The sequence below is a fragment of the Sorghum bicolor genome, chromosome 2 (assembly GCF_000003195.3).
Source record: "Sorghum bicolor cultivar BTx623 chromosome 2, Sorghum_bicolor_NCBIv3, whole genome shotgun sequence".
NCBI lineage: Eukaryota > Viridiplantae > Streptophyta > Magnoliopsida > Poales > Poaceae > Sorghum > Sorghum bicolor.
The window spans coordinates 70106366-70123491 of NC_012871.2; the positions used below are offsets into that span (position 1 = coordinate 70106366).

Below are 17126 nucleotides of genomic sequence, written 5' to 3' on the forward strand. Positions count from 1 at the left end.
ATCTCCATTTGGGAGCAGATCTTTCCCAGGGGCAGAGCCAAGAGCAAAGCATCCCGTGATGTTGTTCCGGTGTTTTGTACCTTGGTCATGCATGCATCATCCGAGATTCTTCCGTGCAGCCGGCTCAGAGCCTCGAGACATATTTTTGCCGTTGGTTATTGCAAGAGGGCTTCGTTGACAATGGCACGATGAGCTATACTGCACTGTGCTCATCAGGTGCAAAGTACATTTTGCACAGCTGGATGTACTTTTGCTGTACTTGTAATGACACTGCTGCTGTGAATCATGTGATCAACTTGGGCCTGCCTTTATATACTATTCAGGTGAAACTGCACAGTGTCAACGGTAGGGAACCAGATCAATTTGATGATAGCTGTTTCAGTATCAGATGTTTTGTTTTCATCTTTGAAGGATACTTGAACTATCCTCCAGCTTTTTGATATAGCACTTTAGCCCATCTTTTGATGACCTAAAGGACTAAATAAATGTGTTCCCTTACCCAATTTACTTGTACAGGTTATGTTCTTAGTTACCACATTTGTGTATTTTCAATGCATTATAATGAGTAATGACACTTCTGCTGAGTCATGTGATCAACTTGAGCTTGCCTCCAATATGTTATTTAGATAAAGTTTCAGTGCAACTGTAGGGAACTCAAGGAAATTGGTGATAGCTGGCTAGGATCAGATGAATATTACAACTAAAGTCTGCTTCTAGTTACAGATCAGTAAGAAAACTGTCTGTTTACAGGCCTGCTTTGGTGTAAACTAGTCTACTCCTGCTTCGATATCCTTTTGACCTCAGTAGATGTTACTTTCTAGTTTACAAGAATTATGCAAGTTTCACCAAGAACAGTTGGAATTTGTTCATCTATTCAACAAACTGAATCTAAACAAGCAACTAAAGGCCCCAAGTCCGACTGGCGGAACAAGTCATCGGCACTGGAACACATATCATTCAGGGCAACATGGAGCATAAAAATTATTGGGCTTCTGGCAGAGCACATAATTGACTAGTGTACAAGACAAGTGCACAAACCAGAAGATAGACCCATATTTATTTGCCAAAGTATTTAGCTAATGTTGTGGAGTTCCTGTAGGTCCATAATTAGTATTTTGTCTGGTATACCACTTCAGCACATTTTTCGGAGGCATTTATGCTGACATTAATCACACTTCCAGAAGAAGTTGTTTATATGGTAGAAATATGAACACTTTCTTCCGCAAGCATTTCACAATATCCACTTGCAGCACTTATATTTTCTGAGTCTCACTCTCAAATCATAAGGGACCAAATAACCATAGTCATAAACTCAACTTTTCATGGTCATGACATGAGATACCATCACAGTGTTCATGAAAAGTAGGTCTCTCATGCGGTCAGGGAAGGAACGACATGAATGTAGCCAGTACATTGTTCTAACAACCTAATCATACAAGTGGACCCAAAGAAGAGCACATCTTTTTATGTTACTACTCATAAGATTGGACATTGCAGCCATGCAAAGTTGTACTTGTTGAGGTGAATAGATGGCCCAATATTAATGGGGTTGGCTGAACAACAAAAACTTGCACAATGATATGGACAATAATCTGGCTATCAGAAATCAGAATAATCAGCATCTCAGTCTCGCCCATTTATTGCTTTTTGGCAACATGGCCATCCAATCAATATAAACGCATTCATGTCTCTGAATATACCTGAATAAATTTCCACCACAAAAAATCAATTTTGGGAATGGTTTTGAGATACAAGTGATAAAACAATCAGTGAAGCAACCGGATGATCTGGTTGAAATTAAAAGTTCAGAAGTGCCTATGAGAACCCTTACCTCAGTGCATGCCAAAAATTTCTTCTGGAGGATCATAGATATGCCTTTCTGGGAACAGCTCTTCAAAATCTTGCTTTACTCTATTTCTTAGCAATGGGTGAGGTAAAAGACCCTTCAACAATACCCTAAAAGGTAACTCTTCTGGTGGATCAGGTGACTTTTTCATGTCCTCATAAATATTCATTGCATCTGATGGGGAGCCATATCTCAAGAATCCTCTTATTACTTCCGCATAAGTCTGTGAGTCAGGAAACAAGTTCTCATCTCTCATGTTCCCCCAGATTACCATTGCTTCCTCCATCTTCTTGCATTTGGCTAGTGCAATAATCACGTCTTTGTACATATAAATATCTGGCTTATACCAGTCCTCCTTTTGTATGATCCTGAACATCTGATAAGCAAAAGTTTTATAAACTAGTAAGGTCAACAAAGGCAAGCATCAGGAAATACCATTTCAAAATCGAATAAATGTGTACGATGAAAATGCCATTATGTTTAGAGAACGAATTTAGTACTCGGTATATAAACCTTTGTTGCAAACAATTCCACTGAAATAATGAGAATACCATTTCACGAATTTAGTGTTCCATGGAAACGATGAACTTAGTTAAACCCTGTGATATTACAATGTTCTTTTTGCAGCATAGATCACAATATTCTGTCATAAGAAATACATCCATTCACTTCATTAAAAATTTATCACTCGAAAACATGCTCAGTCTGTTGCCTAAATTTTTATCCAGATTAGACACATCTGCCTCAGAATTCAGAAAGTAGAGAAAAAGAGAGAAAAAACTAGCACAGACATGAATGCACTATGAGAATTTAACACGTTTCAATAGGAAAACAAATGTAATTGACAATAAGGTAAATAATTTTGGAGATCGCAGATATATCTCAAGTCTCAAGAAAGACCAGATCAAACTATCCATTGTTTAAGCCATGGTTTTAGTTTCTCTTGATCAATCACAAATACCTTGAACATAATTAAAAGCTAACGTCCACCTTATTAGAGCAAACATTTGTGCCAATCTTGCCTGACAAGTTAACCAACATTACAGGTGTGTACTCCTAAATAACACTACTTCTCACACTTATTAGTGAATGCTCAAATTCACCCTTTCCAAGCAATCCAACAAGTATTTCAGTAAACAAAATCACCAAATACAATCTAACAAAACTATGCCCTCTCTGAGAAAGTAAATTCATGTTTGCAAATCTCGTTGGGCTTTGGGTCAACATTTTCTCCCCATCACCTCTCCAATCAATTTATTCGAGCTTCATGTATATCAGTAGTAAGCAAACAATAAGCAATCCAGCCAAAGTGCGAACATGGCACAACCTGTCTTTTAATCTCCTATAACTCGCTATATGCCACGAATATGTTTTAAATAGCGGGCTAAGACGTTTAGCGGTTCATGTCTAAAACAGCTAATAGCGGAGCTAAATCGGGCTATAGCGGAATATAGCGGCTAAATTGTATATGAACGCAAATAGCGGCACTCTGCCTCAAAAGGCTATAGCGGGCTATAGCGGCAGCTATAGCGGGATATTTAAAACTGACGAAACACATCCTCCCAGTGAATTAAAACGACGGTTTGAGCAAAATCAAGCTCCAGAATAGCCCTCTACGCAAGAGATCGCCCAAATGGTTAAGAATTAGGGGGGAAATGCCACACCTTGACGGCCAGGTCGACCTCCTCCTGGCGTTCCAGCTCACCGAGCACGGCGAGCTTATCCGCCTTGAGCAGTCTGGCCACATACCGCCGCACGAAATCCGCCAGCTTCTCCTCGTCCCCCTTGAACCGCTTGAGGCCCTGGATCGCGAAGAGGGCCTCCTTCCCAATCAGCTTCTTGCTCCGCCACAGAGGCCCTCGCGGCCGCCCATCGTGGAACGCGCGCCGCCACGCGCCGCCGGTTGACGGCGTTGGCCACGGAGAGGGGAAGAGGCCGTGGGCGGAGGAAGAAGAAGAGGAGGAGGGAGAGAAGGGTTGCGGTAGTAATTTGGGGCCCCGGCTGCGGAAGTGGAGGAGCAGGCTAGCTAGGCGTGCTCGAGGGATCGCCATGGCGGCGGCAAAAACCCTCGTCTTGTTCGTTGTGGTTGGGTAGCCGAGCCGAAGAGGCGAGACCGGCTACATTTACATTTTTACCATCATTATTCGAATTTCACTCTTAATCTGGTTTTTACAAAAATACGAGGCGTGTGCAAGTTTAAGAGGGTGTTTGGGACTGCTCCACAAACTCCACCATGGAGCAGCTCTAAAAAAAACTAGAGTTTATGGAGTACCTCTTTAGGTGCTCTCACAACTTCACATTTTTTTCTCGAACTGATGCGTGGAGCGGAAACCATTTGGCTAAAAAACATGGAGCGAAGCTGGAAAATATGGAGCAGAACATTCTCAAACACCCCATAAATTTCATTTTTGCCACTTTAGCTGATGTAGCATGCCACGGCATGTTGACACGCTGACACACATTCAGCAGGGCTAGGTAAAAAGACTCTGCTGCCCCTGTTCATTTGACCACACATAATAATTCTGAACATAAATTGACATAAACTAAAAATAATAGAACTGAAATAAACTGAAAATAAACTGCTAGTATAGATGACGGAGGCATTATTTCAGTTTTATTATTTTTTCAGTTCCATTATTTTTAGTTTATATCAGTTTATGTTCAGAATTATTATGTGTGGGCAAATGGACAAGGGCAGCAGAGTCTTTTTACCTAGCCCTGCTGACTGTGTGCCAGCGTATCAACGTGCCGTGGCGTGCGACATCAGCTAAAGTAGCAAAAATGAAACTTAAACTTACACGTACCTAGTATTTTTGTAAGGGCTAAATTAAAAGTAAGATTCGAGTAGACCGCGAGAGGACGGAGACACGGTTTCGAGCGAGTCCAACACTGATCCTTGCGTCGTCTTCGTCAAATCTGATTTAGCAGCATTTTTCTTATAATAAATCAACTAATAATATCTTTAATTAAATTTTTTTTATCAGACTCGTAAAACAACTTAGCGCCATCAAGGAGAAACATTGGTACACACTCCGCGCTACTCAGTAGCCAAACAAACGAGGCAGGCTACGGCCTTGTTTACTTATCAAAAAATTTTGCAAAATTTTTCAGATTATCTGTCACATCAAATCTTTAGACGCATACATGAAGTATTAAATATAGATGAAAATAAAAACTAATTGTATCGAAATTGACGAGACAAATCTTTTAAGTCTAGGTAGTACATGATTGGATAATATTTGTTAAATACAAAAAAAAGTACTATTCCTATTTAAAAAAAAAATTTGCGACTAAACAACGCCGTAAGCCGACTTCGATCTACAAGTCTGCTTCGTTCGGTTAAATCGTTTTCACGTCGGGAATCAATCCAGCCAATAGAGCTATATATTAGCCTTGTTTAGTTCCCCAAAAATTTTGCAAAATTTTTCAGATTCTCCGTCACATCAAATCTTTAGACGTATGTATAGAGTATTAAATATAGATAAAAATAAAACTAATTGCACAGTTTGGTCGGAATTGACGAGACAAATCTTTTGATCCTAGTTAGTCTATAATTAAACAATATTTATCAAATACAAACGAAAGTACTACTATTTCTATTTTACAAAATTTTTTAGAAGGAAACAAGGCCTAAAGTAATGATTCCGTCTGGAATTCTTCATGGGCTTCATTGCCAGTGAAATGAACGGGGCCTGGTCACCGGGATGTGCTTTGTGAATGACGCCGGCATCTCTGTTGTAGTGTCAAAATCTTTGTTCCATTTTTGAAACATGTTGACCTTTGCTTCTCTCTTGTAAAAAAAAAAAGACCTTTGCTTCTCTCGTAATAGAATTCTCTTTTTGTCGAACCCGCCTCCCTTCTCCTTGGTCCACAAATGGAAAAAAGTAGGACCGACAGAGAAGAATTCATAAAGCATGGATCAGTTATCGGTAATCTTCTAATTTTACCAAATTGCTGACTTATTATTTGTTAGAGATTTTTACCCACTGCAATTTGGTCCTACTGTTGTAGTACATGACCTCCCATGGTAAAACTTATGAATTTACTCCCTCAATTCCAAATCATAAGATATTTTGACTTTTTTTCTAGATATATAATTTTTGTTATGTATTTTGATATATAGTATGTCTAGATATATAATAAAATCAATGTATTTAGAAAAGCTAAACATCGTATAATGTAGAATGGAGGGAGTATTTGCTACCAATATCTGATTTAGTGAAAAATTATGGTATGTATTAGAAGACATCTCATGCCAAGGTAAACGTTAATTAGTACTACAAAGTGTACGATCACGGAGCGCATGTATTGATCTTTTTCTACAGAAATCCTCCAATTTCATGACATCGCCAAATTATCTCCCGTCTTGACTATATATATAAACCCACAGTAACCTGCAGCTCAAAATAAGACTGAAAAAAATACATTCCACTCAAAGTAGAAAAAAATGGCAGGAACAAGCCAGGCCTTTATGTGCTTTGGGCTCTTGATGCTGATTGCGTTGTCATCAGGTACAAATTGTCACAGATCTTTTGGTAACGAAGAACCAAATAATTTACAGTTCGATTCATTTTTACTGGCGCAGAAGAGATCGCCATGTCGGACGCGAAGACCTGCATGCCGGCGGTTGGCCTTGGCTGCTTCAAGAGCGACCACTGCAGGAAGCCATGCTTAAATGATGATCCTGACAACAACAGCTGGAGATGTTTACACATTTTCTGCCTCTGCTGTAGGTCGTAAGGGCTGTGGGAGAGGAGGTCCGAGATGCATGCATATGAAAAAAAAAACAAAGCGTGCGTGGCAATAAGACTGGTAGCTAGGACTAGGAGATAGCTATCTTGGTATCATGATTGAGAAATAATAAGCTATATTATATGTGTTATTATCCCCCCAAATACTGGATCAACTATTTTTTGACAGAAAAATGTGCCAACAAGAATACTGAACTTAATCATCAAGTTCCTGGCATCAAGACATGGGAAACAAATTTGTAACAACAAAATTGAAGTCCAAATAAAGAAAAGACAATTTTGGGCTAACACTCTACCAAGACCGGCCTAGCTGGCCTGCTAAACCAGCTAGGTCGGTTTTACTATGTGCTGCTCGGCAAGGCTGCCTAGAAAACCGTCTAGGGCGGCTTTTTTGTTCTAAGTTCAGTTTGTTTCCAACTCAAATTTGATCTATTTTTGGCCGTGGGAAACTTGAAGATTGTGTCTCGAAGATGCATGTTTCCCTCTATATAAACGAGGTCATGATCGATTGAGGAATCAAACTTTCAATCGTTAAAAAACACATCTACTACCCTCTCACCCTAACTCTCTCTCTCTCTCTCTCTCTCTCTCTCCTTGCTGTTCCTCATGTCTCTCGACACAATCGATTTGGCGGTGTTCTAGATGGACTTTGTCGATGCTAGTGCAACTTTGTTGTGCCCCTCCTCAAACGGGTCTTTCTAGGAGCTGCTCAGAAGTCTATCAAGCAAATAATGTGCGTCAAATCAGTGTGACCAACTGGTCTCGATGTGTTTTTGTTATGTGCTAGGTCATGTGCAAACTCGGACGTCTAACACTTGTGTATGATCCGATTTAGCGTTAACACACTTTTTGGCGACTCTGTTGGAGAAGAAACATCTCAGATGATAGTAATAAGACAGAGAAGGATGATCCAACCGATCCCTTTAACTTGGAGAACATGTGAAATCCAACATCAATCGAGGAGCTTCCCGAGGAGCGAGGACCCTTGCCAGAAGATTCAAGCCAAGCTTTTTGCTGATCTAGAGGTCCTTGCAAGCTGCGTGTACTAAAGATCAGCGAGGCAATATTATCCAATATCGTGAGCCCATCTTCGGTGATCCCTCCACTAAAGTTTCACATCTAACATTGGTTTGATAAGGGCATGATCAATCTGTCCTTGACTTTGTGAAATGCTTTATAGACATTAAGAAACAGTGCTTTCATTTGGCAATTTCGGAAAGAGATTTGACTTTTTTGGCTCTTCATGGTTTGCACTCTATAATTAAAGAAAAACTTGAACTTTATGAGTTACTTACCATTAATCAGTCTCCGCAAAAGGTCATTGTTGTTGAAACTCGTTTGAAGGATTCTTGTGACATTCATAGATCACATTGTCCAAATATGCATGCTATTGAATATCATTTGGATTGTTCGGATAATGAAACTAATGAATGTTGCATTGCTAAATTTATTCAGATAATTCGCTTAGAAGTGTTTCATATGAGCAAATCCGACAAGCTTGGTAATTACATGGCTTGCAACAGATCACGACGAATAGTGACAACGCAAGCGGTGACGACGGTGTTTTGACTTTATAGTGTTGGCAGTGCAGTGTGGTGATTGATAAAGAGCCGTGTGGAGTGCTAGATTACTGGTATACAATTTGCGAGACCATGGTGTTGTTGTCCGGCCACGTGTTGAGGTTCTGTTTTGACTTGGCCAAAACTTTTAATTATTGCTTGATTTCTTTTGTTGTTCTTGAGTTTACCTTTGGGTGGCTGTTTTGGTGTACTTTCTAATTTGGGATTTTTTTAATGTAATAATAGGTTGCTCTTTTGCTTGATTCACTTCAAAAAAATGCTTAACTTATGATTTGTTTTGTTCGTAAAAAAACTTATGAATTCTTTGCTAGTACTCAATTTGTTCCATATATAGTTCACTTTAGTTTTTTTAAGTTAAACTTATCTAACTTTAACAAAGTTTATAGAGAATTGTAGCAACATCTACAACATCAATTATTTTATTAAATTTTCCATAAAATATGTCTTGATAATGCATTTATTTCAAACAGTAGATGTTAATACATTTCTAAAGAATTTTGGTTAAAAATAGAAAAGTGTAATTAGGATAATGCTGAAGTGACCAATAATTTAGAATGGATGGAGTAATAATATATCTAAGCCTGAGGTATGGCATCTGAAGACATCTACATGACTGCAGCCAATACACTCTTGATTTGCAGCGAATATGATCACGTAGGGCAGTAATTATGCTATATACCCAATAAAAAAATCATCCAAATAAACTAGCGTTCGTACCGCCCACAGCCAAAGCAATGTCCTTGAAAAAAATAAGCTGGTCCATTATTAACTGATGAAGGTTTCATACACCAGATCGGACCAGGATGAGCAATTATTAGATAACATTAATCTGCAGGGCGCACTTCCAACTATACAACCTCAACCTTGTGGCTATATATACCCATCCCAACCTGCAGCTTATTAAGTACACTGCAGATCTAGCAAGTGTCCTAGAAAGCAATGACAGGAACAACAAACAAGGCCTTGCTCTGCTTTTGCCTCTTGATGCTAATTGCCTTGTCATCATCAGGTATATATATCCTATCTCTGAAACTCTGATGCCTCTATAATACCACATCGATGTTTTTGGTAACCAATCAAATAACTGGTATGTGAAATGATTGAGCTGATTGATTTTTGTGATCTTGATCTATTCAGCAAGAGAGCTGTCACCACTGCGCGAGGGAGACGACGATCCTGGAGACACCAAGACAAAATGGAAGTGCTTCCGACTGTGGGACAACTATTGTGTGAAGAACAAGAGATGTGTGAACAAGTGCCAGGGCGCCGATGGAAAGGGCTACCATCACGGACACTGCGAGTTGTGGACATGTGTTTGTTGCAAGAAGAAAGGCGAGGATAATAATGAAGTAGTAGCTCCTAGCAACGCGCAGCTAGGCCCGAGCACAATTACGCAGTAGTATGAAACAAACAAAGCGTTAGGGGAGCTCAAATGGTTTTCGTGCGCATTTCACTGTATTGTGTGATTGGGTAAACTTTTGATGTTACTGATTGATTGAAACAATAAGACGTACCTTTACGCAGTTTTTGGCTGATCGGCTCCAAGAGCACTTGGGAAGTTGGGATTGGGAGAGAGAGAGAGTTGAGTGTTGGATGCTCCCAGCTAGCGAATACTAGGATTCAAAAGCAAAGATCCAGTGCACTCGAGAGATCTTTGCTGCTATCAGATGCACACACCAATATGCTTCACTATCCTCAAGACTCGTGTCCTAAGATTGCAATATCCTATTTGTATCTTCCTTTTGAGAACTCCCATGATCTGATGATCGCTTGTATGGTTGTATGCACTGTACACTGACAAAAACCACACCTCCAGTCATCATATCTTTCCGTTTGCACCAAGTTGCAAAAGGAGCATTTCCAATAGCGTCCTGCAGCTACCGAACTAGAAACAACAAAAAAATCGGGAGCACATAATAATAGTTTCAGAGATGTTGCTACTCCAGCCCATCTGCCCCAAAACCCAACATGCTTTGCTTGATATCTTCATGACCCTGACCCTCCCCTGATCTTTTACCCACAGTCACAAAAATATAATATTTTGAGTACTTCAATTGTTGGCCATTCCCTAATAAACAATTATTCTATGTTGTTGTAGTCTAGATTACTAATAATTGTTCTTGTTAGATTTAGATCATTCAATGGTTCAACTAATTAAACTATAAATTCTAACCAAACTGCTATCCAGTCTACTCCCTTTGTTCGAAATTATAAGTCGTTTTGACTTTTTTAGTATATCTATTTTGCTATGTATCTATATATAATAATATGCCTAGATATATAGCAAAATGGATGAACCAAACAAGTCAAATCGACTTATAATTTAGAACGAAGGAAGTATATCTATATCTGTATCTATATCTGTATCTATATCTATATCTATATCTATATCTATATCTATATCTATATCTATATCTATATCTATATCTATATCTATATTCTCTTCTTTTCTCTAATATTAATAAATAGTCTAAATTTCTCTGCATCTATTTTTTTTCTTCCGGCCCTCCCTTAACTAATTTTATGAATATGGAAACCGGATATAAGCCCTTCTCTTTATTTAACAGTGTAGGGCTACTTAAGATAGTCTGAATAGATAGCAATCCTAATCTAATTAGATCTCTCTAATCCTGAGTAATCTGAATAGAAATCCTAATCATAGGAAAAAAAAAATAAGAATAGAAATCTCCAACTTGGCTACGCTCTTTTTTCCCATTTCGGTGGACCACACCGTCCATCCGTCTGTGTCCTTTTTAAATTTTCAGCTGCACATACTATTTTCTTTTCTTTTTCATGAGCCATACATCCACGCATAAATATATGGACCCATAAGGTTTTTGATTTGAATTAAAATTCTTTTCTAATCCTATTTTAATACATATACCGTGAGGAGTTTCTTTGTTTTATCTGATTTTTTAGTTTATCTTCTTTCTTTCTTTTTTGTCCGAAGGGTGTTCAATATGGAGGAAAGTAAAGAAAAGAAAATAAGAAATCTGATAAATAAAAGAAAATGCATGACAACTGTATAAATCTCTACCTCAATGGATGTCTAAAAAAGAGAGACAAGATTAAAGAACGACATGTTCTAGACGAAGAAGGTGAACTAAACCATGCGATCTTGACATTGGCTTCTGTCGATATGGTGGACTATGGATTCACACGGCTAGGCTATTCGTACACGCCTCCCCCACCAGCCTCGGTTAGAGGCACGGTGGAGCACCCTATGAGGAGAGATCAAAATTAACGAGTGGACGACATTGACATTATGTCTCACCACCTCATGACTATGAGGAGAGGTGCCTACCTGCCACACCGTGCCTCCTACAACGAGCCATGAGGCCAGGCCTTAGTAGAAAGCATCACAAAAGGTTACATGCTTACAACAATAGTGGCATTGTGGAGACATGTCTAGTGGTTGAGCGCGCTTGGAAGCTACCTCTACCTTGACATGTTAGTAACTAAATTCTTATTAGTTTTAATATGCAATGAATTGTAAATTTTTATAGGTCCTTAAAGTAAGTCACAAAACTCACTAGCACATGAATAGTATGGAAAATTAAGGTTAGTATATATTTACAAGTAAATATTTTTGGGCTTAGTAAGATGAACTACAATTTTTATGGATCTGTAAGTCACAAAACTCGATATTTGACTATATACCGACACTTGGATAGTATGAAAATTAAGGTTATGATATATTTTGAGTAAATAATAGTATTTTTTTTCTTACAATTGCTCTCACCCATATTCTTATGAGTTTGAGTACTATGTTTAAGACACGGTGAGGAGTCAATTCCAAAACAAATTGAAGTACATAACCGGATTATTGGATATAGCATAGTCTTTGTAGTCAATGATTTAGCATTAAGATGTGAGTATGGAGATCGTTTCCATGTTAAAAAAAGAACTTCAAACGTCCTTTACCTATATGAATTCGAGTAGAGCGTGTCCGAGCATATTAAAGAGTTTGATTCCAAGATGAATGAGAACACATGACGTGATTGCTGAACAAATCTTCTAAGCTTAATGTTATCCAAGTAACTAGACTATGCTTCATGTCGTCCAAGTGAGTAGCCTACACGCAGGTGCATTTTTGCTAGCAGATGCCATGAACTAATTCATAAATCACTGTGCAATAAAACGTTTACTGCATATTTTAAAATTTTAGGTTGTATGTATTTTTTATTTTATTAAAAAAACACAAATCCATTGCCTCACTGTCTTGGGCTGCAGGCCCATTTACTTACGCACACCAAGACTCCAACTGACCAACAACTTCTCATCGATGGACATCATCAGAGGCACGCAGCGCCGCCAGCCTCCAGCACTGGTCCCAGGCTTCCAGCGCCGCGCCGCCGCCAGCGCCCGCTCGCCCTCCCGGCCGGCCCCAGCGCCGCGTCGCTGACCTGCCTCCAATGCTTGGCCCCAGCACTGCCCGTCCCCAGTGCCGCACGGAGCCCAACGCCGCGCCGCCGCTCTCTGCAGCTCCGCTTCCTCGCCGGGTTGATACCCGTCGGCGTTCATCCCATTGATGATTCGATGTGCTTTTGGGACACGTTCCAAGCAGCGACCCGCGATCCGTGTGACTGTGCGTTTTACCCCTTTTCTCCCTGAAGAATTGCCATGACCCAACCACGCCTCAAGCCTCGGCATCTTTCAGTTAAACCTGGAGCCCCGCATCAGTGTCATCAGTCCACAGCCAGCGTAACCAACCAAAGCCTCTTCAACCAACTCCCCCCCCTGGAACTGGAACAAGGCAAGCAGGACCATCGCCATCCCACTTGCGTTCTTGCCTTGCCTTCTGCCCGCGAGATTCCTCAGCCGCCCCGCCCTTATAAGCCACGGCAACCGCGAGCCCCGGACGCAACCGCAGCAGGGCGTTGGGACTTGGGTGAGTGAGTGAGTGAGGCTGGGGGAGCAGCAGCAGCAGTGCCGCACTGAACTCCCCTTCTTTTCCTTGTGGTTCGGCGCCGCGCGGCGGGGAAGCACAGCACAGCAGCAAGCAATGCCGCGCCGGCAGAGGGCGCGCAGTAGCGAGGAGCTCAAGGCGGAGGACTTCGTCGACTCGGTCCTCAACTTCGGCGGCGGCGGCGTGGGCGACGAGGATGACGAGGAGAAGGAGGCCGGCGGGGACTCCCAGCCGCCGGCGGAGTTCAAGTCCAAGAACCTGGAGGCCGAGCGCAAGAGGCGCGGCAAGCTCAACCGCAACATCCTCGAGCTCAGGTCCGTCGTGCCCAACATCACCAAGGTACGTACTTGACGGCCACCATGATTCCTCTTCCTCCCCCACCCCCATGACCCCATCAGTGATGCACGCATTCAGTTCGTCGCCGCGCCGCCCTTGGTGCGCCACCGCGTTGCCCATAGCACGCCGCAGCCGCGCCCTAGTCCTAGCTGCAGCCGACCCCTTGATGCCGCCTACCACGGTGCCGCCGAGCCTGCCGGCGCCCTTGCTGCCTGTGCGGCCCGCCGGCGCCCCTTGCTAGGCTTAGCGGGCTGCCGCCTGGAGCCCACTGCTGCCTATCTGCCTCAGGCCCTCAGTAGCTCAGTCCTTCAGTGCAGGTTATGGAGGACGGGATGGTATATCTCCGCGTTGTTGTGTTCTATTTTTAGATAATCGTATATTATGCATTAACTGATTTGTTCGTCAACTTCATATTCAGATATTTTTTTTACCTCTTGGATAGTTGGATTTTTTTACTCTTGTTTACTTGGTGTTTGTTGAATTAATAGATTATATAAGTTGATATGCACATCTTCTAATGATAGATACTATCTTCAGTCAATCTTATCTTAGACATTTATGTGTTTCTCTCATCTGAATTCCGTTGTCCTGGAACACATGCTGAACTCCTCAGGAACTCAACCTGATGGTTTGTTGAATTAATAGATTATATTAAGTTGATATGGACATCTTCTAATGATAGATACTATCTTCAGTCAATCTTATCTTAGACATTCATGTGTTTGTCTCATCTGAATTCCGTTGTCCTGGAATACATGCTGAACTCCTCAGGAACTCAACCTGATGTGTTTCTCTGCTGGTGGTTCAGATGAGCAAGGAGTCCACCCTGTCGGATGCTATTGATCACATCAAGAAGCTCCAGAACCAGGTCCTCGAGCTGCAGCGCCAGCTCGCAGACTCACCTGGAGAGGCCTGGGAGAAGCAGGGCAGCGCGTCGTGCTCTGAATCATTCACTGCCACTGAAAACATGCCGTATCAGGTAATAATCGCTGCTGTCACAAGTTGATATTGCAAGTATGGTTTAGCAGTTGAAGGAGAATTTTAGGGAACTATTGAACACTAGGATCAATTGCTGTGCATCTTTGGAACTGAAAATTCAGAACAACTGCTGCCACATTTCAACAGAATTAATATGGTTTGGTTACTCAATCCCATCATAATTTTCAGATACATTGAACCGGACCTTAACAACTAGATAAGCCCTGAAATCTTCTTTGAAGGAATGAGAGCAGAATAGTTCAACTAGGTAAAGGAGAAATGTTACGATAGCATTGGACTTCAGGATCAATGTTGTGCTTCTTTTGGAACTGAAAACTGATAGAGAATTTCTCAGCTTCATCACGATTTTGGGAGACACTAATTTAGTAATTTAGTACCTTTCAATAGCTGACTACCCCCAGCAAATGCTTGAATCGGTACAATTCAAATTTCATCAAATTGACTCTTGTTTATTCGATTATTAGTATAAAATTGTTAACTTCAGCTATCAAACTATAATGTACTGAAAGGTTAAGCTCTGAAGTTTCCTAGAATGAGTGGGATCAGAAAACCTGAAATCATTGTCTACTGGGTTCATCTCTGATTTGAAGCTGAACGTTTAGCCGTGATGTACTATTGATACCTCACAGGCTCACTGTGCCATTACGATACGTCTATGCAGGGTCAAATCGAGCTGGTTCCTCTGGGGCCATACAAGTACCACCTTAGGATCTTCTGCAAGAAGACCGGCGTCTTCACCAAGGTGCTGGAAGCGCTCTGCAGCTACAATGCGCAGGTCACCAGCCTGAACACGATAACGTTCTATGGCTATGCTGAGAGCGTCTTCACCATTGAGGTAAACTGTTTGCAAAAGACTTGCCTGCACACTTTTACTGATCTGCTAGATTTGCCACCAAAAGTTTTCTAACTGTCAAATCTGTTCCTGCTCCCTATATATATGTGTAGGTGAAAGGTGAGCAGGATGTTGTGATGGTGGATCTAAGGAGCCTTTTATCCAACATTGTGGAGGTCCCGAGCAACTGAGATTCTGATAGCAATAGCTCATAGAGCTCACATGTTTCAGTGCAGAAACCTGACTTTGGGGGAAGCATGCTAGTGGTGAAGTGTCTGTGTAGGCAGTGTAACAAGAGTACATGTCAAACTGGTAAAACTGATGGATAAAAAAGATGTAAGTTCCCTGAAAGGAATGAACTTGTGATCGTGAACAAATTTATAGTTCCTCCTCATTGTCATCTATCTTTGTGGCCACTTCCGTTAGACCTGAATTCTGTATGCGATGTACGCAGGGGTCGATCGGATGCTGTGCTGATTTCACCTCCCATAGAAAAGCAAGGCATTCATGAACACCTGTTAAAATGATTCCAAGTTCAGACCAATCTGTTACAGAAAGTTCTACTTTTTCGTTCGCAAACGAAAAGAAAGATCTTTTACAGACAATACTTCACCTGAATTTTGTGATGACTAAAATCTTGCAATTGGGTGTTTTTTTTAAAAAAAAATAGATATATGCTTGTGCGTTGCACGGGGCAATAAATTTATTCTCACATTAACGATAATGCAGTAGCTTGTGAATTAGGCGAAAAATATTAAGAAATCTATAAATCTCTTGTAGATCTTTGTCACCTATATCGTGTAGATCTAGTTCGTAGAAACCTAACAAAATTTGTCCCTTTTTTATATTTTTGTGATTTATTATTATGTATCTTTACAATTTTAAGCTGATTTGATCATATTTAAATAAACAATAAAAAGCCAATAAACAATTTGGTATTGGGAACCTTAAACTATTTTCAAATTCATTCGCTTTTTTTCTCCTTTTGTCGTCGCCTCACCGCTCCTTTTGCCGTTGTGCGCTACCAACATTCGTCGAGGGACCACCGTTGTAACTAAACTGTTTGTTTAGCTCATAAGCCATGTCTAAAAATAATATTCACTAATTTGTTATAAGAAAAAAACACTATTAAATAATTGATTTGTTGTTGAAAAAAATACTGTTGAATGACTAATTTATTGTACGAGAAAAACACTATTGAATACCTGACAGACTTTACAGTGCAAGCTAAAATTTAACAAGAAGAAAGATCCTAAATTTTAACTACTTAAACTTTAGTTATTTTACTGACTAAAATTTAGCAAACAAACCCTAAGCAGCGACGATCCCCTTAACTATTTTTAGGTGGTATATACAGAGCGAGAGAAAATTGGCACCTTGTTTAGTTCCAAAAAATCTTTTGAGTTGTATTTGAAAAATATTATCCAATCACGGATTAACTATACTCAAAAGATTTGTCTCGTCAATTCCGACCAGCGACGGAGCCAACGGTGGGGCTGGTGGGGCTCCAGCCCCCCACGGCCGTAGAACCCACGTAGCCCCCTTAGCTCCTCCTATAAATTTTTATCATTGATGCTCTTTAAGAAGGGGCTGAAGTTATCTTAAGAGCAGAAGCCTCCTCTAAATATTTTTCTAGATTCGTCACTGATTCCGACCAAACTGTGTAATTAATTTTTATTTTCATCTATATTTAATATTTCACGCATGCGTCTAAAAATTCGATATGATGAGAAATCTGAAAAAAAATTGTAAAATTTTTTTGAACTAAACAATATCCGCGCCGCGGGATGGATCGCATCGCCATCAGCATCAGGTTGTGCAGGCACAGCGGAGCACGACTCCTCCACGTGGCCATGTAAACGTGGATCCCACT

The 17126-nt window shown here is 40.6% G+C and overlaps 3 protein-coding genes across 3 annotated transcripts; 2 read left to right on the forward strand and 1 right to left on the reverse strand.

Annotated features, from left to right (window-relative positions):
* On the reverse strand, positions 1230-3974 carry LOC8084103 (pentatricopeptide repeat-containing protein At3g46870). The gene is made up of 3 exons (XM_002462944.2): positions 3511-3974; positions 1832-2222; positions 1230-1700 (listed from the first exon to the last, which is right to left on the reverse strand). The coding sequence occupies exons 1-2, from the start codon at positions 3895-3897 to the stop codon at positions 1833-1835; spliced, it is 777 nt and encodes a 258-aa protein (XP_002462989.1). The 5' UTR covers positions 3898-3974; the 3' UTR covers positions 1230-1700; position 1832.
* On the forward strand, positions 9098-9700 carry LOC110432265. The gene is made up of 2 exons (XM_021452322.1): positions 9098-9186; positions 9315-9700. The coding sequence occupies exons 1-2, from the start codon at positions 9117-9119 to the stop codon at positions 9575-9577; spliced, it is 333 nt and encodes a 110-aa protein (XP_021307997.1). The 5' UTR covers positions 9098-9116; the 3' UTR covers positions 9578-9700.
* Positions 12501-15657, forward strand: LOC8084104 (transcription factor UDT1). Its single transcript, XM_002460788.2, has 4 exons — positions 12501-13425; positions 14231-14401; positions 15083-15256; positions 15367-15657. The coding sequence occupies exons 1-4, from the start codon at positions 13183-13185 to the stop codon at positions 15442-15444; spliced, it is 666 nt and encodes a 221-aa protein (XP_002460833.1). The 5' UTR covers positions 12501-13182; the 3' UTR covers positions 15445-15657.

Coding starts and splice junctions, on each gene's coding strand:
- LOC8084103 (XM_002462944.2), bottom strand. CDS start 3,897: ATGGCGATCCCTCGAGCACGCCTAGCTAGCCTGCTCCTCCACTTCCGC. Junction 2,223..3,510: donor AGGTCGACCTGGCCGTCAAG/GTGTGGCATTTC, acceptor TTTGCTTATCAG/ATGTTCAGGATCATACAAAA.
- LOC110432265 (XM_021452322.1), top strand. CDS start 9,117: ATGACAGGAACAACAAACAAGGCCTTGCTCTGCTTTTGCCTCTTGATG. Junction 9,187..9,314: donor AATTGCCTTGTCATCATCAG/GTATATATATCC, acceptor TGATCTATTCAG/CAAGAGAGCTGTCACCACTG.
- LOC8084104 (XM_002460788.2), top strand. CDS start 13,183: ATGCCGCGCCGGCAGAGGGCGCGCAGTAGCGAGGAGCTCAAGGCGGAG. Junction 14,402..15,082: donor CTGAAAACATGCCGTATCAG/GTAATAATCGCT, acceptor ACGTCTATGCAG/GGTCAAATCGAGCTGGTTCC. Junction 15,257..15,366: donor AGAGCGTCTTCACCATTGAG/GTAAACTGTTTG, acceptor ATATATGTGTAG/GTGAAAGGTGAGCAGGATGT.